The sequence below is a fragment of the Rhinopithecus bieti genome, unplaced genomic scaffold (genome assembly GCF_001698545.2).
Source record: "Rhinopithecus bieti isolate Rb0 unplaced genomic scaffold, ASM169854v2 scaffold_7967, whole genome shotgun sequence".
Lineage (NCBI taxonomy): Eukaryota > Metazoa > Chordata > Mammalia > Primates > Cercopithecidae > Rhinopithecus > Rhinopithecus bieti.
Genome location: NW_016806112.1, coordinates 4279838 through 4306147, shown reverse-complemented (window position 1 = coordinate 4306147; position 26310 = coordinate 4279838). Strand labels below are relative to the sequence as shown.

The window sequence follows — 26310 nt, the reverse complement described above, 5'->3', positions numbered from 1 at the left end:
ACCACCATGGCACATATATACCTACATAACAAACCTGCACGTTCTGCACATGTATCCCAGAACTTAAAGTAAAATTTTTTTTTAAAAAAATATTCCTTGTTAAAGAAACACTCTCATAGGTCTGGCACCCACACAGACACAGATGCAGCTGCACACTGGGACACACATCTGAACTCATGGACAAATTGAGTTGCACAGAGACACAATCGCTCTCACAAACACAGCTCTACAAATTGAGATCGTTGATAGTAGTTGTGATTGCCACAGTCACCAGGGGCACAATTCCTCCCACACTCCACACATCCTACAAGAAGCCACCAAGAGGTGACAGTGACAGGTGAGGTGAGAGGAGGGTTGGCTCCAGAAGCTACAGCTGTAAACCTGGAATCCCCAGGTCACTCTACTTGGGGCTGAGAGGTCAACTTGACCCTTCTCTCTCATCTTCACAAGACAGGGGCTGAGGAGCAGCAGCTTTGCAGTACACAGGGCTCCTGAACGTCCCCTGAGTTAGAGGTGGCACCAATTACCTCCTCCTCCATCAAACTGGTCCCTAGAAAGGAAGGATAACAAACCCCACAGTCAAGCTGCCTTGTTCCCCAGGGATGAAGGCCACGAGAAGAGGCTGCTGCCTCTGGGGAAAAGCTAAGGTGCTCCCAGGGATCTAAACCCCATAAGCATGGCCAATCATTCCTTCCTCAGACCCTCCAGTGTCAAGCCACTCCTGGGCCCTGCAGCTGTTCCTTCCTGTGATGTGCAGAACCAAGAGGGTACACTTGGGGACAAGGGTCCAGGCTGCAGAGTGTGCAGATCTGTCTTCCTGTGTGTGACTGTCTGCACAAGTCATATGTGTGAGTATGAGAGTATGTGTTGTTTGCAAGGCTGTGATTGTATATTACCATCACTGCACAATGGTTTCATTGTAGGGGGTAGGAGGCAGTGTGTATGTGCATATGCCCCTTTAGCGTGGCACATATCTGCCGTGATCCACCATGAGCCTACGTGAGTGCAGCCGTGTATGTGAAGCTGTGAGGCTATGTGCAAAGATGTGACTGTATGATCAATGAGGGGATTGGGTGTGCCTGAGCATGCATGGATGGGCACGGGGTAGAGTGCTCACACACAATAGGCAGTCAGTGAGAACACGAATGTGCTTGATGGGTCACAGCAGCTGTGCACGGCGCTATGTCTCCATCAACAGGAGTATGTGAATGATTGTCACCCTCTGGCCTTAGTGCCATTTTGTGATTGCATTTGGCCATGTGTGCAGGTGTACAATGATCTTGGCCTTTGAATCCTGAGGTAATGGTTGTCTGCCTACTTTGCTGTGAATGCATGTGCTGGCTCCACATTTCTGTACATGACTGATTGTGCCTATGTATTTGCAGAGACCAGCTTGAGGATGCACATGTCTGCGTGCCTGCATGTGTGTTTGCAACTACATTTGAATGTTTCTACAAACACCTTTGTATATCTGAACGTTTATTGGGACCAATTTAGACACAGGTCAGAGCAGGTCCACTTCCCAAAAGCAATTCTATAAATAGACTTCCCCTTCCATCCTGCCCAATCATCCTGATCCTCTTCCTCTCTCGGAAAGTGAGAAAGAATTAGGGGCTTAAGAAAAGATGCTTTAGAGGAAGCCAACACCAGAGATTCTTCTTAACCAAAGGAGGAAAAAAAAAAAAAAAGGAATACAATAGGGTAGGGAGGTCCTTCATTTGACGGTTTTTTAATAGAGAAAGATGTGGAAATAAATTAAAAGATAATTTCCCTGTAAAGGTGGTTTCAATATAGTCTTCCACAAAACTGTGCCCTAAAATTCCTCTCAGTTACTTCAATTCCCTTCTTAGAGAATTGCCCGATTTCTGCAATGAAGTTCAGACAGGAAAAAAACTGAGACATTGAAAACAAGTTGCCTCTGTCTTTAAGAGTCAAGTTGCTATGCCTGGGCAGATGTGTCCATCTGTCCACACGAGTTTCTCACACTGTGATGTGCATCTGCCTGGTGCTTGCTTGGAAAGTGTTTGATTTCATGGGGAAAGTTTTCAGGGATATGAGGAGTCATTCAAATTCTCTTGCTGTGTGTTGTGTGTGTGTGTGTGTGATGGAGTCTCGCTCTGTCACCCAGGCTGGAGTGCAGTGGCACAATCTCAGTTCACTGCAACCTCCGCCTCCCAGGTTCAAGATATTCTCCTGCCTCAGTAGCTGGGATTACAAGTGCGTGACACCACACCTGGCTAATTTTTGTGTGTGTTTTTGTTGTTGTTGTTGTTGTTGTTGTTTTAGTAGAGACGGGGTTTCACCACATTGACCAGGCTGGTCTCGAACTCCTGACCTAAGGTGATCTGCCTGCCTTAGCCTCCCAAAGTGCTGGGATTACAGGTGTGAGCCACCACGCCCAGCCTTGTTTTGTGTTTTAAGTCTGAAAATATCTGTATTCTTTACTCACACTTGAGTAGTATTTTTGCTTAGTGGAGAATTCCAAGTTCGAAATATTTTTTTCTCAGAATTTGAAGATTGTTAAACTGTGTTCTATAATCTACTGTTGAATTGAAACACTCGATGGCAATCTAATTATGTGGATATCATCAGTTCATTGTACCCCATGCCCTTAGGAAGTACTGGATTCTCCTCTTCATTACCAGTGTTCTAAAATTCCACTATTTGTGTCTAGGTGTTGTGGGTTCATATTCATTTCAATGTAAACATATGTGCTCTTCAGATTTTTTTTTTTCTAGTTTCTTTCTTATGTTTCTCTCCTCCATCTTGGTTTGGTTTCATTCTTTCTTTTCCAAAATAAATGTCCATTGGTCAGATCTCTCTGTGTCGAACCTCTCTGTTTCATCTTTTCTTTCATATTTTCCTCCTTCCCTGATCTAAATCTTGTGCTATCTTTTGTTCTATTTTTGCTTAAATCACAAACTATCAAAGTTGGACGTGACCTTGAAGATGAGTTACTTCGATTCTCTTATTTCGCAGACTGAAAGTCTAAGGCCCAGAAACAAAGAAGTTTCAGGGAGGTGAAATGACTTGCCCACAGTCACACCTGTGCGTAAGGACCAGGGCTACCTGACTCTAAACTCTTGATTTTTTCCCATGGCCAGGAAGCCTTGCACAATTTATCCCCTCATCTTTTCCCTTAGACATCAGGGGGATGACCCATCAATACAAAGGAGCCCTTGAGGTTCCAGGTGAATAACCAGCCTGCCATGGAGGCTGCCAATGAGTCTTCAGAGGGAACCCCATTCATTTTATTGGGACTGACAACAAGTCCTGGACAGCAGCGGCCTCTCTTTGTGCTGTTCTTGCTCTTGTATGTGGTCGGCCTCCTGCGTAATGGACTCATTGTGGCTGCCATCCGGGTCAGTCCAGCCCTTTATGCACCCATGTACTTCCTGTTGGCCCACCTGTCCTTCGCTGACCTCTGCTTCACCTCTGTCACTGTGCCCAAGATGTTGGCCAACTTGTTGGCCCATGACCACTCCATCTCGCTGGCCAGCTGCCTGACCCAAATGTACTTCTTCTTTGCCCTGGGGGTAACTGATAGCTGTCTCCTGGCCGCCATGACCTATGACTGCTACGTGGCCATCCAGCACCCCCTCCACTATGGCATGAGGATGTCCCGGGCCGTGTGCACAGCTCTGGTGGGGATGGCATGGCTGGTGTCCCACGTCCACTCCCTCCTGCATATCCTGCTCATGGCTCGCTTGTCCTTCTGTGCTTCCCACCAAGTGCCCCACTTCTTCTGTGACCACCAGCCTCTCTTAAGGCTCTCGTGCTCCGACACCTGCCACATCCAGCTGCTCATCTTCACCAAGGGCACTGCGGTGGTGGTCACTCCCTTCCTGCTCATCCTCGCCTCCTATAGGGCCATCGCAGCTGCTGTGCTGCAGCTGCCCTCAGCCTCTGGGAGGCTCTGGGCTGTGTCCACCTGTGGCTCCCACCTGGCTGTGGTGAGCCTCTTCTATGGGACAGTCATTGCAGTCTACTTCCAGCCCACATCCCGATATGAGGCAGAGCAGGGCTGTGTGGCCACTGTCATGTACACTGTAGTCACCCCCATGCTGAACCCCGTCATCTACAGCCTCCAGAATCGCGATGTACAGGGGCAGTCTGAGCCCTTCTCATTGGGCGAAGGATCTCAGCTAGTGACTCCTGAGGGCAGGACCCCACTGAAGACAGACCACATCACCCACACTGGCAACTGTTGAACATAACCCTCTGTCCTCTGCTATGCTCAAAAATCATAACAGCCGTCATTTTCTGAGCACTTGCCCAGAAGCAGATCCTTGCCTGATCTCATTTTATTCCCACAGCCACCCAGGATGTAGATATTATGATCCTGTTTTACATACAAGAAAATTTGTCTTTGGGCTTAGAGATAAGCAGTGACTTTCCAGCCAGGTGCAGTAGCTCACGCCTGTAATCCCAGCACTTTGAGAAGCTGAGGCGGTGGATCACCTGAGGTCGGGAGTTCGAGATCAGCCTGGCCAACATGGTGAAACCCTGTCTCTACTAAAAATACCAAAATTAGCCAAGCGTGGTGGCATGCAACTGTAATCCCATCTACTTGGGAGACTGAGGCAAGAGAATCACTTAAACCCAAAAGATGAAGGTTGAAGGGAGCCAAGATTGTGCCACTGAGCTCCACAGCCTGGGCGACAGAGCAAGACTCCATCTCAAAAAAAAAAAAAAAAAAAAAAAAAGAAAAAGAAGAAAGAAAAGAAGAAGTGACTTTCTCAAATTCATACAATTCTTAGCAGGCAAAGCTTGGACCCCTTCTGCCACATCATGCTTTTCTAATGATCACTCTTAGGCAGTTAGAATGCATTCCACCATTTCCTACAGACCAAGGGCAATCCAGGAGAGTGTGACATCCGTGGAACGTGTCTTGTATGAATGAGCACTTTCTCTTCAGTCCATGTGTTCTCAAATTGGCTTCTCAACTGGGACTGCAATAGAGAAATTCATACACTATTCCAGTGTGAAGGGCCGGCCCCTCCTAATGAGCTCAGTGTGGCACACAGGAGGCCCTCTGCACATCTGAGATGAATAAATGACTCTATGTTCCTACTAACGTGCATTTAGAAGAAGTCCGTTCTTCTTATTCTTTGTTCTTTCCCTTATTTGCTATCATGGCACCTGTTCTGCCACACCTGGCATTCTGTAGAAGGAGCACGTTGTGGACATGCACGGTCATGAACAAACAAAGCAAAGCTGAGAAGGAGGAGGCACAGGTGTTGGGGCAGATGCAACAGGCATTGGATAAGTCTTTATCGTATGCCAGCACTTCACTTATTTTTACCCACAAAAAGCATGGATATTCTTATTACCACTTTAAGATGAGGAAACTGAGGCTCAAAGCTGGTAACCTAGTCAGTGTCGGAGCCAGAACAAGCCCTTATGCCACATAGGTCATGCAGGTGTGTTTTACTGGGCCCCACAGAATCCACACCCCAGGTTTTGGTGCCTCAGAGGAAGTACTTGCAGGAAGAAGTCTCAGAGCAGGGCAGGTTCACTGCCTCAAGTAAAGACACATTCTGGGGTCTGAAAGGGCCTCATGGTGCCCAGGTTTTTACCAAACAGGTTTGTGAGGGAGCTTTTAGGCCTATGTTTCTCTAAGAAATCTGCACCCACTTCCCCATCCCCAGTCCCAACTCCACTCCTACTCCCTTTCCCGTGCTCTGGAGAGAAGGAGAGAGAGCTACAGTGGTCCTAGGGCCAGGTTAGCAATACCCCCTTCCAGATCACACAGGTGAGCTGCCACTGCCCAGTCCCAGAGCTGCTGCACTATGCTGTTTACATCAAAAGGGACCTTAAAGGTCTTTAGACTGGTAGCTTTAACCAAAAAAAAAAAAAAAAAAAAAAAATCCATAACAAAACAAACAAAAAACACCACCACCAAAAAAACCACATTATTTACATAGAAACACAATATATAAAACAGGTTGGGGGAGAAGCCATGCAGTGTAGAAGAGGGAGGGTCAAAGAAGGCCCAGAATCTGCCTTCAATGCTTCTCCTCACCCCCACTTTGAAAGGTCTCTGATCTAACCCAACACCTTCCCTTTATAAATGGGGAAACTGAGGCCCAGAGTGGTTAAGGGACCTGCTCAAGATCACACAGAGTCAGTGGCAACCTTCAGGCTTCCTTGTTCAACCTGCCAGTGCCCCAAAGCCTGGCCCTGCCATGACACGGAGACCATCCTTTCCCGGCCTCCCTTCCTCCCTCCCACGCCCAGGTTATTTGTTTGTGCTGTGATGCCAGATCCTTGCTACTCTGTCAATAACTTGTTCCTGTCCCCATGATCTGCTTCCTCCCCTCTGCCTTCTCTAAAGCTTCAAAAACACACTGGCCATGATGCACATTCACTTGTGCCTGGAAACACCGGCACCACCAGCCCTGCCCTATGGCTTGGAGTCAGCTGCTAATCATCAGGGACCTTGTCCGAGGCATCTCTAGGTCCCTTGAAGCTAGCAAAGAGAACATGTCTGAGACATGCTGTGGGCTTGTGTGTCTCATGATCTCCTTCCAGGTGAGTCATCTGCATCAGGAAAGGGAAAGGGGTACAGCAGAGTCGGGGGTTGTTAGTGCTCCTGTCTCCCGGGCCACCAGCCCTGCCCCAGTCATCCTGCTCAGACGTCAGCCCAAAGAACAGGCCGCATCACTGAAGGGGCAGCGAACTCTCACTGGTCCCCACTGCCAATGGGGTAGCTTCTGTCCCTGGATTCTGACCACCAGCAAGCTACTTCTGCCTCAGCATGGTCAGTGCCTTCTACAGAATCACCATGACCAGAAGCACAAGCTCTTCCAGGTCTCACAATCACCAGTGCCAAAACCCTATTTTGGATATCAGGAAACTGATTCTCAAAGAAGTGAGGAGACCTGTCCTTGTTCATTCCGCCAGCCAATTTAAGTTATAATTCTCCTGTCCTTGGCATCACGCTGTTTCCTCCACACCATAAATCATCGCTCAAGTCAAGTTAATTAATATGTATTGATCACTTGCTCTGTGCCAGGCACTGGGCTAGATGCTTAATATACCACCAGACAACCCAGGGACAATGAGGAGAAGGGAATGGTGGAAGCGGCAATAGCCCAGTCTCCAGGCATATGACTCCCTGGACCACTGTTCCACCCCACCCCACCCCAACCAGACCTGACCTCTTTTTTTTCTTTTTTTTTTTTGAGACGGAGTCTTGCTCTGTCGCCCAGGCTGGAGTGCAGTGGCCGGATCTCAGCTCACTGCAAGCTCCGCCTCCCGGGTTCACGCCATTCTTCTGCCTCAGCCTCCCAAGTAGCTGGGACTACAGGCGCCCGCCACCTCGCCCGGCTAGTTTTTTGTATTTTTTAGTAGAGATGGGGTTTCACAGTGTTAGCCAGGATGGTCTCGATCTCCTGACCTCGTGATCCGCCCATCTCGGCCTCCCAAAGTGCTGGGATTACAGGCTTGAGCCACCGCGCCCGGCCCTCTTGTTTTACTTTGGCTAGCCCTAGAAGATGAAGTGACCTGGAGACAAGATGAGGAATCCATCCTTTCCTTGTCCCCAGAGAGACCATAAGGCTGGGTGCGGTGGCTCATGCCTGTAATCCCAGCACTTTGGGAGGCCAAGGTGGGCAGATCATGAAGTCAGGAGTTGGAGACCAGCCTGACCAATATGGTGAAACCCCGTCTCTACTAAAAATACAAAAATTAGCCGGGCGTGGTGGTGCATGCCTATAGTCCCAGCTACTCAGGAGGCTAAGGAAGAAGAATCGCTTGAACCCAGGAGGCAGAGGTTGTGGTGAGCCGAGATCATGCCACTGCACTCCAGCCTGGGCAACAGAGAGAGACTCCATCTCAAAAAAAAAAAAAAAAAAGACTTCATAAGTCCACTGAAGCAGTTTTCCCTGGATCTTTTTCACATGAAATATAAAGAGACCGATTTTTAACACCTTAAATAAAACAAGTATATCCAAATGGCGGACTCCCTTCCCAGCAGTCCCCTTGGAACTTATTCCAAGGGGCTGCTTATTCCAGTGAGGCTTATTCCAGTGAGGCTGCTTCAGCTCAAGGGATTTTTGCAGCCCCTCTTTGCAAGGCCTTTGAGCCACACGAGGAAATCTACCTCTTCTTACCCGCTACATTTCCTGAGTTTGTCCTCAAGTGACTTCTGGCCATTTCAGAATCAATTCATCTCACCCTCCCAGCACTGATATTTTCAACCCTTCAGTTTATTCAAAATAATGTGTAGTGAACCACCTCCTCCAGGAAAAATAAATAATTGCATTGCAAGAAAAGAATTTCAGAGTCTGCCTCTACAGCCTCACTTGTAATATAATCTTTGTACACTGTAAAGTAAGGCAGCCTTCATTTCAAAGGTATAGCAATTGGAGAGATTTTAGCAGTAAAAAAAGCTCAGATCACAAATAGTAAATTGATTACTCCTTCTAAGGGTACAAAGAAAATTTCTAGAACCTAAACCTGCTTTCAATGCGAGGGCTTCCACAGGGAAAATGCAGCCATTAGGGATGCAAAATAAAAACATAAAGACTTTTTCTTGATGCAGAAATGACTGCTTTAAAATACTAGAAATGGGCTGGGTGCAGTGGCTCATGCCTGTAATCCCAGCACTTTGGGAGGCCAAGGCGGATGGATCACCTGAGGTTAGGAGTTCGAGACCAGCCTGGCCAACAGGGCGAAAACCCAACTCTACTAAAAATATAAAAATTAGCTGGGCATGGTGGTGCGCACCTGTAATCCCAGCTACTCACTGGGGAGGCTGAGGCAGGAGAATCGCTTGAACTCAGGAAGCAGAGGTTGCAGTGGGCCAAGACGGCTCCATTGCACTCTAGTCTGGGTGACAAGAGTGAAACTCCATCTCAAATAATAAAATAAAATAAAATCCTAGAAATGGATCAATAGCCCAAGAAACTGACAAAGCAAGCAGTTCAGCTCATTCTGAATCACTGATGCTTCCTCTAACTCACTCTATCCACAACTCTTCTGTCCTGCTTCCTCCACATCCTCTACCTTTACATACCTGTCCTGTTTTCTCCTTTCTTGTCATACATGTTCCCACTTCCTTCCCTTTTTGTTCTCTGCTCTCTCACTTATCTACTATTATTTACTGGTGCCAGCCCCCATACTAGGCACCAAGACTATAAATAAAGCCCTTGCCTTCACATGCAATACAAGCGCACAGGTCATGATCAAAGCCAGGAGAGAGATACAATATGCTGTGGAGCAGGGGTCTCCAAGCCGCAGGCCACAGACAGGTACCAGTGCATGGTCTCTTAGTAGCCAGACCGTGCAGCAGGAGGTAAGCGGCGGGCAAGTGAGCACTGCTACCTGAGCTCCTGTCAGCTCAGCGGCAGCATTCGATTCTTATAGGCGTTTAAACTCTATTGTGAACTGCACATGTGAGGGATCTAGGCTGCAAGCTCCTTACAAGAATCTAATGCCTCATGATCTGAGGTGGAACAGTTTCATCCCGAAACCATCTACCACCTCTGTCCGTGGAAAAATTGTCTTCCCTAGTGCCAAAAAGTTGGGGACCACTGCTATAGAGGAAGCAATGACTTGGGTTGGAAGGGAGGGGATAGTTAAGGAAAACTCACAGAGTGTGGTAGGTTACATCATTTGCCCTGGTTCCTCACCCATCCCTGATGCCATCATATCTTTGGCCACATAACTTTGCCCTCCAACCACGACTGGGGGCTCAGCCATGCAACTCGCTTTAGCCAGTAGGATATTAGGAAGCATGACTTTAGTAAAACTTGAAAAGTATCTGTGATATTGGCTAGGTGTGGATATTAGGAAGCATGACTTTAGTAAAACTTGAAAAGTATCTGTGATATTGGCTAGGCGTGGTGGCTCACGCCTATAATCCCAACACTTTAGGAGGCCAAGGCAGGCAGATCACCTGAGGTCAGGAGTTCAAGACCAGCCTGGCCAACATGGTGAAACCCTGTCTCTACTAAAAATACAAAAATTAGCCAGGCATGGTAGCACACGCCTGTGATCCCAGCTACTCGGGAGGCTGAGGCAGGAGAATCACTTGAGCCCAGGAGTTGGAGGCTGCAGTGAGCTGAGATTGCACTGCTGCACTCCAGCCTGGGCAACAGAGTGAGACTCCATCTCAAAAAAAAAAAAAAGTATCTGTGACATTGGGCTTGTTCGCTTGTGTTTCTCAAATTGCCATGAGAAGGACATGTCCACCCAGTCCCCTGGTCCCAAGACGAGGAAGAGAGGCACCTGGGGCGGGGCTGCTGTAGCAAAGGTGACCTAAGCAGAGCCCTCAGCTGACCTGCAGATGTAAGAGCAAGCCCAGCCAAGATCAGCCAAGCCCCAGCTGTCCCACTGACACATGAGTGATAATGAATGACTCATGTTTTAAACCACTGAATATTGGGATGGTTGTTACACAGTAATAGCAAACTGATGCAGCTCCCATAACTATTTCTGATTTTGCCTTTTTCACTGATGCAGTCTGGCTAGCCCTTTCAATATCCTGGGGGCTGACTGATCCATCAACATATACTTGCTTTCTCTGTTTGCTTTTGGGGATTTAAATGTGAGTATGTCTCTGCCCTCAAGACTAGACCAATCTACCAAGGAGTCTTTGAGGGTAAAAGTCAGGTTTTTCCACTGGCCTGGGAACTCCTGGAATAAGAGTCCCAGCTCCCCTTTTTTCAATCTCATTATCACATCCATGTCCTCACTATAGATACTGTTTCCTCTCCTGGTTGCCTTCTTTGGAGGCTGTCATTGAAACCCCTCCCCACACACACACACAGATTCAGTCTACACTGGAACATTTTCAGCTCATCTCTGGGGGGGAGGAAAATTGAAACTGGAAAGGCATTGGTTACTGGAAGGATGATGACATGAGTAAAACAAATCAAATCACCCTCTGTTTGGCAAAGAGCTTGACCTCACCCACACAGACACCACCACCCACCTCATTTTCTCTCCAAGGACCACAATTGGCAGGTGGAGAAACCATGTCCAAGACCATCCCCACACACATCATGAAATCACGTAAGCATAGACCTTGGAAACTACAATGACATGGTAGGAAGTTAACTCAGCATAGGCCAGATGTGGTGCCAGTGGCTTTATATTCCTTGTACCATTCAATACTCATAACAATCCATTGTGGCACACATTATTGTCTCCATTTTACAGATGAGAAAATTGTGACTCAATGAGGTAACTTGCCCAAGGCTCCAAGCTAAAAAGCAGTGGAACTAATATTTGAGCACAGATCTGTCTCTGGGCAGAAATGAGGGATAGCAAAAGCCCTCCCCTCACCCGATTCTGATTCCAGATCCACTCATCATGCATCAGAATCATGTGACATGCTCATGGGAAAAGCTTTTTTTTTTTTTTTTTTTTTTTGAGTCAGAATTTCACTCTTGTTGCCCAGGCTGGAGTGCAATGGTGTGATCTTGGCTCACTGCAACCTCCACCTCCCGGGTTCAAGTGATTCTCCTGCCTCAGCCTCCCAAGTAGCTGGGATTACAGGTGCCCACCACCACACCAAGTTAAATTTTTTGTATTTTTAGTAGAGACAGAGTTGCACCATGTTGGTCAGGCTGATCTCAAACTCCTGACCTCAGGTGATCCACCGGCCTCGGTCTCTCAAAATGCTGGGATTACAGGCATGAGCCACTGCACCTGGCCAAAATTGTTTTTAAAAAAGGAAATGGGATAAGGAAAGACTGGATGGGCTGGAGGTGCTTCCAGGCAGGTAGAGAACTCTTTGGTGTACCTAGATGACGACAAGGAACTGAGGCCTTCGGAGTAGAGGGAGAGCTACATCAAAGACAAAGTCACAGACTGTAAAAGCTGCATTTCCTGATCACCAACTGTAGTAGTCTGCTCAGCTGCCCTAAAAAAATACCACCAACTGAGTAATGATAGAAATATATCTTGTCACAGTTCTTGAGGCTGGAGGTCCACCAACACCATGGTGCCATAAGGGTTGATTTCTGGTGAGGGCTCTCTTCCTAGCTTGTAGACAGCTGCCTTCTAGCTGCATCCTAGCATGTATCTGCTCTGTGCACATGCAGAGCAAGGGAGCTCTGGTGTCTCTTCTTATAAAGACAGTGGTCTTATTGGATTAGGTCCCCATGCTTATGATTCATTTAACCTTAGTTACCTCCTTCAGTGGCCCTATCTCCAAATATAGTCACTTGGGGGATTTGGGAATTTGTGCTAGATGGGGGACAGTTCAGTCCATAACACGAACTATGGGGCAGGCACCTTTCATCTCTCTCCAAGAGCCTTTTTGGATAAACATTATTATTGCCTGTTCATGGGTAAGGCTGCCCAGACAGTGGTAAGATTCTGAGTTCTGAGCTCTGAGTTCCTAGGTTTAAGTTCTGACTTTACTATGCGCTAACCAGATGATCTTGGGCAAATCATTTAACTAAAAAACGAAGATAATAATACAGCTCTGGAGTGGTAAGAATTATCTAAGAAATAAATATAAACTGCTTAGAAGCTGGGCATGGTGGCTCTCACCTGTAATCCCAGTACTTTGGCAGGCCAAGGTGGGAGGATTGCTTTCGTCCAGGAATTTGAGGTTGCAGTGATCTATGGCTGCACCACTGCATTCCAGTCTTGGCAAAAGAGCAAGACCCTGTTTCAAAAAACAAACAAAAAAATGGAAAAACAAAGTTCTTGCTTACTCTCACTATGACAGGTCTAGGGAACAGATTTCTTTCTGCTAACAAAGGGGAAATAATTTTACAATACGAAGATTTGTCATTCGCCACCTTAACCAGGTGATTAAACTTAGCATCACCAAGCTGACATCAGATACTCCCTGACTTACTACACAACATCACCTCTGGTCGTATTATTGCCAAAAATAAGGAAACAATCTGAGAAGTCAGAAATTGGAGCATTTTATGACAGTTGTGCCTTTAAAAAGCCACAGCAGAAGGGTGGCCAGGCTGCCAAGTGGGCTGGACACGATGGATCCAGCTGCTGGCCCAGGCTTAGGCCCATCCCCAGCCACCTAAATGAATAAATGATAAAACTCACTGATTAAGACTGGGTGTGGTGGCTCATGCCTGTAATCCCAGCACTGTGGGAGGCCTACGCGGGGAGATAACTTGAGGTCAGGAGTTTGAAGCCAGCCTGGCCAACATAGTGAAACCCCATCTCTACTAAAAAAAAAATATACAAAAATTAGCCGCGTGTAGTGGCACACCTGTAATCCCAGCTACTCAGAAGGCTGAAGCAGGGGAATCGCTTGAACCTGGGAGGCAGAGGTTACAATGAGCCGAGATCGTGCCACTGCACCTCCCAGCCTGGGGACAGAGCAAGACTCTATCTCCAAAAAGAAAAAACAAAAAAAAAAGGCCGGGCGCGGTAGCTCAAGCCTGTAATCCCAGCAATTTGGGAGGCCAAGGTGGGCGGATCACGAGGTCACAAGATCAAGACCATCCTGGCTAACACTGTGAAACCCCATTTCTACTAAAAATACAAAAAATTAGCCAGGCGTGGTGGTGGGCGCCTGTGGTCCCAGCTACTTAAAGGGCTGAGGCAGGAGAATGACATGAACCTGGGAGGCTGAGGTTGCAGTGAGCTGAGATCACGCCACTGCACTCCAGCCTGGGTGACAGAGTGAGACTTCATCTCCAAAAAAAAAGGTCTAGGATTTCTCCATTACCATTACATGTCTGTTTACTTTTCTTTCTTTCTTTATTTTTTTTTTTTTGAGAAAGGGTCTCTGTCGCCCAGGTTGGAGTGCAATCATGGTTCACTGCAGCCTTGACCTCCCAAGCTCAAGAGATCCTCCTGACTCAGCCTCCCAAGTAGCTGGGACTACAGGTACACCACCATGCCCAGCTAATTTTTTCTATTTTTTGTAGAGATGAGGTCTCGCTATGTCTGCCTTAACCTCCCAAACTGCTGGCATTATAGGCATGAACCACCACACCCAGCCCTACTGTATTTTAGAACTTCTGTTCTTGAAAAGCAAAGTCAAGTTCCCTATAAGTGCATAATACATTCTCATTTTCAACGAGAACAGAAGATGGTTTGTAAAAGCTATTTTTAAGTGTCCCTATTTGCCCAGTAATTCCTCTTCTAGAAATCTATGAGAATAATTCAAAATATAGCCCAAAACACAAAGGCATTAAGTGTTCAGCAAACACTGAGAATCTAAATATCCAATATAAAGAGATTGGTTAGGCCATGCAGGGTGTTCACACCTGTAATCCCAGTACTTTGGGAGGCTGAGGCGGGCAGATCACCTGAGGTCAGGAATTAAGAGACCAGCCTGGTCAACATGGTGAAACCCCATCTCCAGTGAAAATACCAAAATTAGCCAGTCCCCGGCATGTGCCTATAGTCCCAGCTACTCAGGGGGCCGAGGCAGGAGAACTGCTTGAACCCAGGAGGTGGAGGTTGCAGTGAGCCGAGATCACCCTATTGTACTCCAGCCTGGGTGATAGAGCGAGTCTCCATCTCAAAGAAAACAAACAAAATAAATAAATAAAAATAGAGAGACTGGTTAAATAAATTATTGTATATCCAAATGATGAAATATTACGAACCCACTGAAAATTATTTATTTAGAATTTTGGAAACATCAAAGTATTTATGAAACAATACTAAATAAGGAAGAGCACAGAACTAAATTCAATAAGTACTGAATGTTTTTAAAAATATTGAAAAAAAGACTGAAAGGAAATAAGCTAGACTAATAATTCCCTGTTTCTAATAATTTTCTATACATTCCACATTCCACCCTTTCTACTACAATGAGCTTTCTTAGTAAAAAAAAAAAAAATGCACTCTGTTGATTAAATACAGCAAATACTTTCAAGACCCTTTTAGTCAATTCCTGAAAATCCAGGAAAATCAAAATTGTGAATTTTAAGGCTAATATTTAATTCCAGATTACATTTCCCCTGACCCCAGAATATGTATTTTTAAAGTAAAAAAGCAAAAGGAAAAAAAATCAAATGATAGTTATTATAAATACACAGAAAAAAAGGCTATAAAAATGACTACAAATATGACAACAGGGATTAATTTTGGTTGGTGGACTTATACGGCTTTTAAATCTTAACAGTGTTTATTATATTTTCTACCATGAACATCCATCACTTTTGTAATTTAAAAAAAGTGTTTGCTATCTTTTTAAGAGACAACCATCAAGCAAATTATATCACATCTATATGATGGAATATTAACAGACATTTTAAAAAGTTGCAGAATATTTAATAATATGAAAAAAGGTCTGACATATTATTAGCTGACCATACTATAAAACAGTATGTTCAGAATGATCCCATCGTTTTATTTAAAAACAAAGTATCTACGTATACACAGAAAACACCTTGGCAGGAAATAGACCAAAATATTAATAGTGTTTTATTCTAGGTAGTAGGTAGTAGGATATTTTAATTTTCTTATTTTTGCTTCTGTTTTGGTCAATTTTCCTCTACTGAATATGAATTATTTTCCAATATGCAAAAAAAACCAAAAGTTTTTTAAAAAAATCTAGGTTAAACAAAAAGTTACCTTGTTAAACAAAAAAGAGACAAAGACAAGCGGGGCATCTTACTGAAAGATCCTCCTTTACAAAGATTTCCAGCCCCACTCCAGCTCTAATGTTTAAATCCATAAATTACTTGTCTTCCAACATCACCAAGTCAGTAAGCATCGACCCTTCCTGCTGTTCCAGACTTAGTAATGCTGGAGGAAGACATCAAATCCAGCAGCAGAGGCCACCCCTCAGGACCGGGTGCGGTGACTCACACCTTTAAACAAGACCCCAGTGGGGGGAAAAAAAATCTAACCACCGTCTAGAGCTATGGAACTGATTACAAGTAAATATAATTTACCATTATCTGATTAAGAAAATGCACTATTTACACTGCAAATAACACACACTACCTACAGAATTATATATACTCTTGGACTTGGCAGAAACCTCTGAGACCATCTGAAGACAATTTCCAAGACATTGTCTTTAGGATGCTTTGTAAATATTGACAGGAAACAATAACAGAGATGTCTTGCCAGAGAATCTTAAGTAAACAGTTCAAAAGCCTGGCTTCCTGTTTATACAATTGTAAGTCACCTTATTGCTGGCTACAAGGTTATTCAGCATTCTGATTTAATCTAAGAATTTCTTGATGTTACACATAATAAAAGGGACTACAAAGAACAGCTGAAAAGCCAGAAGACAAAGAAGGAACAAAAATAAACAATGATATATGTATTCCAACCCAAACAATGAGAAATCTATGCAACTAGACTATCAGTTCAATCTATTTCTAGGTCGCTATCCTCACTGTGACAGGTGGCAGAGTTACGCACAGATGTGAGCACCAACACTTCCTTTTCTGGGAGTAATCCAAATTCCTGGAGAAAAGCTTCAAGGTCCACAGCAAAGAAATCATCCCCCAGCTGGTCAGTAACACGAACAAAATTGCCGATCAATTCACCCCCCTTATAGATCAGCAGGGCAGGAAGGGCATTCCTGGTGAACCGACTGCTGGCACCAATAACTGAGCTCTTCACCCTGCAGAACTTGACAGCTGGGTACTCTGCGGCAAGGCAGATCATGCAACCATTCATGGCTTCGGTCCCTGGAATGCCATCCTCATAAATATGAACCATGATGACAATGCTTTTCTGTTCTTTATCAATCATGTCTAAAAACCCTTCTCCACTGGAGATCTCAAAAACCTGCTTGAATTGGGGCCCCTTGTGAAGCTGCTGCCGCATCTCTTCCATTCGCTGCTTCCGGTACTGCTGCAGAAACTCCTCATCATCTTGGTCCTCATTCATCATGGCAAACTCCTTCAGAGTCATCTGCAGCAGGACCAGCAAGTGAGCATAAATATGAAAACTGAACACTTGTGATAACAGTTAATATGGGCCAGGCGTGGTGGCTCACGCATGTAATCCTAGCACTTTGGGAGGCCGAGACAGGTGGATCACTTGAAGTCAGGAGTTCAAGACCAGCCTGGCCAACATGGCAAAACCCCATCTCTCCTAAAAAAATAATAATAATAAAATAAAAAATAAAAAAAGTTAGCTGGGCATGGTGGTGTGCACCTGTGGTCCCAGCTACTTGGGAGGCTGAGGCACAAGAATCACTTGAACCTGGGAGGCGGAGGCTGCAGTGAGCCAAGATCACACCACTGCACTCCAACCTGGGCGACAGGGGGATACCCTGTCTCCAAAAAAGCATAAAACAATAAAACAGTTAACATGTACTACATACTGATAATATATTAGGCACCATGCTAAGTACACTACATGCATTATATCTCACTGAATTCCATAACTCCATCGGGAAGGGGCTTTTAATATCCCCACTTTACAAACAAGGTTCCAAAACTTGACATTATTTGAACAAGTTAACCCAGTAAGCATAAGACCAGGACTCAAACTAGATTTTTTAAACCCATGTTTTTAACTACAATATCACATTGCCTCTCAATCCAAATAGGTGCATCATATAATCTCACTTCATGAGCTTTTTACTTTTTGTCAGTCTTGACAATATTTTATCTACTGTGTTTTTTTTTTTAAAGATAACAAGACATTATAGAATTTTAGAAAGAACTCTCAAAACCCCTGCCCCACACCATCCCCAAACACACACACACAGTCATATGGACTCTAAAAATTCTTTTTATTACCAGTCATACTAAAATAGTTTTGCTTTTATAGCAGCAGCTGTGGGTGTACCAATTAAGCTATAACCTGCTTTCGAGACTTAGCATGATTATAAGTATTTCCTCATGTTTCCAAATATTTTTATGAAATCATATATAATGTGTCACTTTGCTTAACCACTTCCCTAATTCTGCCAGATAGTTTCCAGTTCTGTTCTACTGCAGATAAATCAGTAGGACAGGAACAGCCTCTCTCAAGACTGATTCATGTGATGATATGATGTTGCCTCATTCTGGCCTCTCACCTCGGTATCAGGAAGCAGCTGTGAGCAGAACGCACAATGCCCGAGAGACAGCTCAAGCTACGAAAGCATCTTCCCTCTGCCCTGGTGCAGCAAGACATCCCCGCTCCTCTCATAAATCCTAACTCTGCCTAATGTTGCATAGATTAAGAGACCACACTAGATCAGAACACATGTTGTTACTGTATCATAACCAGCAACATTCTGAGTTCACTATTTTACTTATTGCCAATGTTCCTCCCATCTCATAGCCCTCCACTTCAACTCAGTCTACCACAGTGGCTTCTTCTGACCTACTGAAGTCTTTGGCTAAGTGTCATGTCCTAAAATCAGCCTCCTGGTCAAGGTGAATGACTCCCAGCTTAATCCTCTTATCTGCTCCCTGATCCTGTGTGGTATTTTAGCTTTGGGCCATAACTAAATGATCTCAGGCACTCACAGACATTCATCCGCAGTCAGAGGGCACCCAGGGAAACAGTGAATCCCTTTTAATACTGATAGGATAAGAGGCCATCAGGGGTCGGACACCATGGCTCACGCCCGTAATCCTAGCATTTTGGGAGGCTACCGTGGAAGGGTCACTTGAGCTCAGGAGTTCTTGGACCAGCCTGGGCAACAGAGACCCTGTCTCTATTAAAAAAAAAAAAAAAAAAAAAATCAGGGACCTACTTCCAAGTATCTTCCAGAGTGTCTGTCTGTTTGCTTATTATAATGCCTCCTTAGAATAAATTCTCATGAATAGGCTTCAGATGAAACAACATCATGGAAAAAACAGGAATATCTGGGTTAGAACCCTAGCTCCTACTAGAATTTACCAGTTGCATTGCCCTGAACAAGCCTCTAATGCCCTCTAAGCATTGCTTCTATCATCTGTAAGAAGGGGATAATACCACCACCCTCAGAGGGTTATTTCTGGCCCAAGATAAAACCTCAATAAAAGAAGGGAAACTAAAATTTACTGAGCACTTTCAATAGGCCAAACACTGTGATAGGCATATTAACCACATAGCCCTGTACAGGGAGGATACTGACATCATTTAACCATTGAAACACCAGATTCAGAAGGGAAGAGACTTTCCCACAGTCACTAGTAGCAGAACTGAGATTCAAAGCTGGGTGTGTTTGAGTTTTGACAGGGCTCTATGATTTCCCCTGCACTGCACAACTTCTTGGAGGTCAAATCAAGCATGCTCCATCTCTTGAATCACTCACCCACCTCTAGCAGCCACAGCAGCCTCTAAGAAAAGCCTGGGTACTGCTAATTACCTTCCCACTGATCTTCTCCTGGAGGTCTTTCTGTTTCTGTTGCTCCTCCTCTTCATCCAGATGGGACCTGCAAGTCATTGACAGCTTCTTGATCAGCCTTTCCATCTCCCGACACTGCTCCTCCTTCTGCTCTGTCTCCAATTGCTTGAAGCGGCGCCAGTCATTGATCACACCTTTTGGGCCTGAGTAGGGTGAACACGGATGTGACCAAGGAGAATGGGCAAGGAATTATGGACCACCTCACATCTGTAAGTAGGAGTTCACATCTGCCTGAAGCTTGCTTCATCTATTGCACAATTATCATAGGGACTCTGTGCACTCTGCCACAGGGCAGAGTGGCCTATACACAATGATGTGCCCTGCAACAGTCTGCAACAAGGGCCAAGCTAATGCCCAATATTAGGAGATGAGTTTAAAAAATTATAATCTACCTACTGAAAGGAAAATAAAGCAACTCTTAGAATAAAGCAGCTCTATGTTTCCTGCCATTAAAGATATTCCAAATATATCAGGTTATTACAAAAGCAAAATGTAGAATATCATAGTATAATCCTCTAGTTTCTATAAAAAAAGAACTGTATGTATGTACATAATTTGTGTACATAGACATGCATACATGTTTGTGTATACACTTGTATGTTCATAGAAAAAGAGTTTGCAGGATATATAAACTGTGAACAGTGGTTGTCTCCAGGTAGTAGGATCTAAGGGGCTGGTGAGAGAGATCTTTTACATTTTTTTTCTGTACTTCTATATTATCTGAATTTTTTTTTTTTTCTTTTTGAGATGGAGTCTCACTCTGTGGCCCTGGCTGGAGTGCAATGGCACGATCTCGGCTCACTGCAACCTACGCCTCCTGGGTTCAAGCGAGCCCCCTGCCTCAGTTTCCCGAGTAGCTGGGACTACAGGCATGTGCCACCATGCCCAGTGTTTTTAGTACAGATGGGGTTTCACTATGTTGGCCAGGATGGTCTCCAACTCCTGACCTCAGGTGATTCACCTGTCTCAGCCTCCCAAAGTGCTGGGATGACGGGTGTGAGCCACCACACCTGGCCTCTGAATTTTTTATAACAAGATTGTGGCAGGTTGTGTTACTGTTCTATTATTCAAGCTACCCTTAACCCCCACCACGCCCTGTGCTGCTGAAGGACTTATATGTCCTTGCCCCTTGTTATGTGACTTATGGTACCTCCTGTGGGATAAGTACATATATCCCCAGCCCATTGATGCTGGGCTTGACTATGTGACTTGCTGGCCAACAGGATTGTGAGCAAACATGAAGTATGCCATGTCTGAGCAAAACAAAAAGTATGACGTGTATGAGTCATTCCATGTTTCCAACAGCTCCTCTCTTGCTCTCTATGCTTCACCATGAAAACGGTGTGTCCCAAATATAGGAACACAGCCAAATTGAGGCTGTTACTCCTTCAGCCTAGCTCCTGGATGAAAGAACATATGAAGCATAAGCAGAGCTGCCATTGACCTATAGGCTGCATGTAACATGAATGAGATATAAACCTTTGTTGTCATAAGCCACTAAAGCTTTGGAGTCTTTTGTTACCACAGAAAAAAAATAAATCTATATGAAGACAACTTTCAAATGCTCCCAAAAAATACTTGAAAGACTTGAATAAATGGAAACGCAATACCATGTTCCTGAACAGACATACTCAACATCACAAAAGTGCCAATTATCCCTAAACTAATCTATATATTTAATGCATTCCCAGTGAAAATACATGAACACATATATGTGTCCGGCTCCTAAATTTCCTTTGGAGAAAATAAAGCAAAAGTTAATTGAAGAGGTTCTAGCCTTACCAAATACTAAAATATAACATTACAATAATTAAAAACAGTATGACACAGGCCAGTAAAAGACCAATCAATGGAAGAGACTACATAGTACAGCTAAAGACCCAACATAAACAGATAAATTCAGTACATAATAAAAGTGACATCTCAAGATAATAAAGATGGCTTATTCACTAAGCGGTACTGAAACAACTGAGTAGCAATCTAAAAAAAAAATTAAACTGGAGCCCTACTGCACCCTGCATCAAAGTGAATTCCACATGAATCAATATTTAATTGTATAAAAATGAAATCACAAAATACTAATGAAAAGTATAGAAGAACCTTTTTTTTTTTTTTTTTTTTTTTGGAGATCAGAGGTTTTACTCTGTGCCCAGGCTGGAGTACAATGGCGAATCTTGGCTCACGCAACCTCTGCCTCCAGGGTTCAAGCAATTCTCGTCCGACTCAGCCTCCTGATGTAGCTGGGCCTACAGCGCATGCCGCCCACACCCGCTAATTTTTGTATTTTAAGTAGTAGACAGGGTTTCACTGTGTTGTCCCAAGCTGGTCTTGAACTCGTGAGCTCAGGGCATCCCACCCACCTCGATCTCCCCAAAGTGTTTAGGATGTACAAGGCCGTGAACCACATGTGTCCAGCCAGGAGAACGTTTTTATAACAGCAAAGTGAGATCTTTATATAAGTAAGGGTGAAAAAAGGCTTTAAGTAAAAAGCAAAATTAAAAAACTATAAAATACTTTTTAAGTACATAAAAATAAAATTTTCATTCAAGGAAAAGAACATAAAGTCAAAAGAAGTACAAGAAACTGAAATATTTACAAACTCATATCACAGATTAATTTCCTTTATAGCTCCCAAGAAATAAAGGACTAATCATGGTACAATCTTTTTTTTTTTTTTTTTTTTTTGAGAGGGAGTCTGGCTCGGTCCCCCAGGCTGGAGGGCGGGGGGCGGGTCTCAACTTCCTGGAAGCTCCGCCTCCCGGGTTTATGCCATTCTCCTGCCTCAGCCTCCGGAGTAGCTGGGACTACAGGCGCCCACCACCTCGCCCGGCTAGTTTTTTGTATTTTTTAGTAGAGACGGGGTTTCACCGTGTTAGCCAGGATGGTCTCGATCTCCTGACCGCGTGATCCGCCCGTCTCGGCCTCCCAAAGTGCTGGGATTACAGGCTTGAGCCACCGCGCCCGGCCTAATCATGTAATTTTTTAAATGAGCAAAGGATATAAAAATCTCTCTTAAAATTATGAAAAGAAGTTTAAGTTCCCTCTTAAAAAGACATATGGGCCTGGTGCATTGGTTCATGCCTATGGGAGGCTGAGACGGGATGATTGCTTGAGGTCAGCAGTGTGAGGCCAGCCTGGGCAACAAAGTGAGACCCCATCTCTACAAAAAATAAATAAATTAGCTGGGCACGGTGGCAAGCGCCTGTGGTCCCAGCTACATGTGGACCCAGCTTTTTAAGAAAGGAACCTCATGGAAGCTGACGCAGAAGGATCATTTGAGCCCAGGAGGTTGAGGCTGCAGTGAGCCATTATGGCACCAAGGCACTCCAGCCTGAACAACAAGGTGAGAACTTGCCTTTAAAAAAAAAAAAAAAAAAAAAGGTGGCGGGGGCAGAAACAAACCTACAATGAATTACTACAATAACAAAGATCAATGAGTTTCATAACACAGTAGCAGGACAAACATATGGAGAAACACAGATTGCTGATTAAACTATAAATTACTGCCACCTCAACTGATAGTAATTTGACAATATTAAAAGGTACAAGTGTAAATATGCCATTTTTAGGAATTTGTACTACCCATATACTCATACTTGTGATTTATGAGACATCAAACTATTAATATGAGATGCAGGATTCAAATCCAGGCCAGTCTGTGTTCATTACCATGCTGCTATGCAGATACATTTGTATTGTGCACTAAAAGCCTAGAAGCACACATAATGAAAAGACTAGGTTATCTCTGAAAGTGGGACCAGAGTTAAAAATGATCAGGAGACTTCTAATTAATATGTATTTAATGTACATTTTTTTAAGCCTGTTCCCAGAGCCCAGCGTTTCTCAGTACCTGTGTTAACTGAGATGCCTTCGCCTGCCAGCTCAGCCTCTGCAGGAACAGAACTGCTGGCCGGGGCACCTCTGCCTAGATCCTTGTCCTCGTGGTCACTGTCCTCATCCTCACTGCTGCTGTAGTAGTACTGCAGTTTCTCCCCCAGCAACTTATCATCAAGGGTGGTCATGGTGCCTGGAAAAAGAAAGCATATCAGGTTCTTTGCTGATTTGAGCCAGATAGACATGAATCTGAAGCATAGGGGGCTCGCCTGTGCTGAGATACTACAATTTACAGCACACTAAAAGTGATTATTTTCATAACTAGAATCTTAACAAATCCCTACCGTTACCCTGTGTGTTAGGGTTTATCACCCTCTTTAACAGAAGGTGAAACTGAAGCTCAGATAAAGGAAGTATCTTCACCAAACTTAACAGCGAATGGTGGAGCTGGGACCAGACCCCAGAGATTCCTGACTCCAAGAGCCTGAGGTATAAATTACTCTCATCTGAGTAAGTGTACAAGCCACCTGCACTGGCTCGGAGGAATCTACTGAGTAGTGGTTTTATCTGTGCTTTTAGTTTTCCCACCAGCTAAGACTGCTGCCTAATTGAAAAATTGGGTAACTATCCCCAGGAAAAACTTCAAAAAGAGGCACCAAGAGTACAATGCTGAGTCACTATTTGTCTAGGCAATCACTCTCTGTCACCGGCCTTCAACCTCTCAGACAACACCCTGAGGGCTTGGATGGATGGTTCTGAAACCCTACCTATTCTGACAGGTTAAAAGAAGAGCCCATACAAAGATTTTAATAACTCCCAAGGGTTTAAAGGACCATGATGGCCTGGATTGCGCCGGTAATCCCAGCACTTAGGGAGGCCAAGGCGGGAGGATCACTTGAGACCAGGAATTCGTGACCAGCCTGGCTAACATGGTGAAGTTGTCTCTACTGCTTAAAAAAAAAAAAAACAGATGTGGTGGCGGGGGTCTGTTTTCCCAGCTACTCATGAGGCTGAGGCACGACAATCGCTTGAACCCAGGAGACGGAGGTTGCAGTGAGCCGAGATCACGCCACTGCACTCCAGCCTGGGAGACGGAGCGAGACTCTGTCTCAAAAATAAAAACTAAAAAAATAAAGGACCAGGCTTCTGCATCAGAAGCAGCCAAGGGCATTCTGATGAAAAGATGCAGCTTAGCCCCCAGAGGCCTGCTTGAGAATTTAGCAAGAACGCGGCTGGCGGGGAGGAACCCTTCTAGTACTCCTTCCCCTAAGTAGTCCTACATTATGCTGCCTTAAAGACTTATCACCGGGCCTATCATACCCCATTTACAAAGTGACTCTCTCCCACGGGGCAAGTAGTTCTTGACAGTAGGAACCTCTAGTCACTGTCTCCATCCCCAACGCCCAGCACAATGCCGCTGCACAATTTGCTAAACCAGCAGCCTGGGTCAACGGGAGAATCGGAGGACTCCAGCAGTCAGATGCAAAGGAGACAGGGTGGAGGTGCCAGGAAGGGACAACACCAAACTTAAGGGACAAGGAGGTACCAGGAATGGGCCAAGCGAGGGGCACACCGGCGGCGGAGAGGAGGGAAGGAGTTGCGCTCCTAAGGGAGGGACCGCTGCGGGTAAAAGACGAGGGCGGGCCCCGTGAAGACAAGAGCAGAGGAGGCGGGGCCCCCGGAAGGGAAGCGGAGGGGTGTGTGGAGCTTTTGCGGGAAACCTGGAGAGCCCGAGGGAGGTGGAGCCAGAGGACCAAAGGGGACGAGGAAGACGCGGAGACCGTGGGGGTCGAGACAGCGCGAAGAAGAGGGAATTTTACCCAAGCTCGCCAACCCCACTCCCTCCCATAGTCCACGGCCGCTGCTGCTTTCCAGTGGACCCCAATGCAGTTACCCGGTCTAGCTCGCTCCGGATCCCTTTGGGCCAGCAGCTCCGGGCGTCAGAAGAAATGGAGCACTCACTTAAGAGGAAGAGCAGTGGGTCAGCGCCCTGAGCGCTAAAGAGACAAGCCGCCGGAGCCCGACTGCGCGGACCAATGAGGCGACCTTCCTGCGTCGTGGCGGACGCGTATTGTCCAATCAGAAGCCGCTACTCCAAGCTGAGGGACGGCGGAGAAGCTACGGGTCCTACCTTGGAACAAAACACCTCGACAACAACGCGCTCCTAATTGCTTTGTTTTGGTTTTAATCTGGACAACGAAAAAGTGAATTGTACGGCCCAGCGTCAAACAATAAGAAAAATGTATTCACAGGCCGGGCGCGGTGGCTCACGCCTGTAATGCCAACACTTTAGGAGGCCGAGGCGGGCTGATCACTTAAAGTCGGGAGTTCAAGACCAGCCTGGCCAACGCGGTGAAACCCCGTCTCTACTAAAAATACAATAATTAGCCTGGCGTGGTGGCTGACGCCTGTAATCCAAGCTACTCGGCAGGTTGAGGCAGGAGAATCGCTTAAACCCAGAAGGCGGAAGTTGAAGTGGGCCGAGATTGCGCCACTGCACTCCAGCCTGGGCGACAGAGCGAGACTGTCTCAAAAAAAAAAAAAAAGAAAAGAAAAGAAAATGTATTCACTTCCCTTCGAAGTTTCCGAAGCCATTCCAAATTTTATTGGTTCTTCATCGCATCACGTCTATTTGACGGAAAAGTGACTCGGGGACGTTCGGTAATTTGCCCGAGAACACAAATCCGTCAAGTACAGGTCTAAAATAATTTTTTTTTTTTTTTTTTTTTTTTTTACGGAGTTTCGCCTCTTGTTGCCCCAGGCTGGAGTGCAGTGCGCCGCTGATCTCGGCTCACTGCAACCTCCGCCTCCCGGGTTCAAGGGATTATCCTGCCTCAGCCTGCAGAGTAGCTGGGATCACAGGCGCCCACCACCACACCAGGCTAATTTTTTGTATTTTTAGTAGAGACGGGGTTTCACCATTTTAAGGCAACAAAGCAGCCAGGAGTGGTGGCGCGCGCCTGTAGTCCCAGCTAAGCAGGAGGCTAAGGCGGGAGGATCGCTCCGCCCAGGACTTGGAGGCCAGCCTGGGTGCCAGAGCAGGAACGTAATGTGAAATCCGGAATTGGCTCCTGGTATAGAAAAAGGACATGGGGCCGGGCGCGGTGAGTCACTCCTGTAATCCCAGCACTTTGGGAGGCCAAGGCGGGTGGATCGCCTGAGGTCAGGAGTTCCAGACCAGCCTGACCAACATGGCGAAACCCCGTCTTTACTAAAAATACAAAAATTTG

The 26310-nt window shown here is 45.5% G+C and overlaps 2 protein-coding genes across 2 annotated transcripts; one reads left to right on the top strand and one right to left on the bottom strand.

Moving 5' to 3' along the window:
• The first annotated feature begins 2393 nt into the window (after nt 1-2393).
• OR1K1 (olfactory receptor family 1 subfamily K member 1) lies at nt 2394-4423 on the top strand. The gene is given in 2 exon segments (XM_017874808.1): nt 2394-4107; nt 4110-4423. Coding segments are annotated over 2 exon segments (948 nt in total). The 5' UTR covers nt 2394-3209; the 3' UTR covers nt 4160-4423.
• A 10131-nt stretch (nt 4424-14554) lies between these two features.
• PDCL (phosducin like) lies at nt 14555-25336 on the bottom strand. Its single transcript, XM_017874807.1, has 4 exons — nt 24975-25336; nt 23097-23273; nt 19208-19389; nt 14555-16827 (listed from the first exon to the last, which is right to left on the bottom strand). The coding sequence occupies exons 2-4, from the start codon at nt 23266-23268 to the stop codon at nt 16276-16278; spliced, it is 906 nt and encodes a 301-aa protein (XP_017730296.1). The 5' UTR covers nt 23269-23273; nt 24975-25336; the 3' UTR covers nt 14555-16275.
• Nucleotides 25337-26310: the final 974 nt, after the last annotated feature.

Coding starts and splice junctions, on each gene's coding strand:
- PDCL (XM_017874807.1), bottom strand. CDS start 23,268: ATGACCACCCTTGATGATAAGTTGCTGGGGGAGAAACTGCAGTACTAC. Junction 19,390..23,096: donor AGGCATCTCAGTTAACACAG/GTACTGAGAAAC, acceptor CACCCTACTCAG/GCCCAAAAGGTGTGATCAAT. Junction 16,828..19,207: donor AGGAGAAGATCAGTGGGAAG/GTAATTAGCAGT, acceptor GTCCTGCTGCAG/ATGACTCTGAAGGAGTTTGC.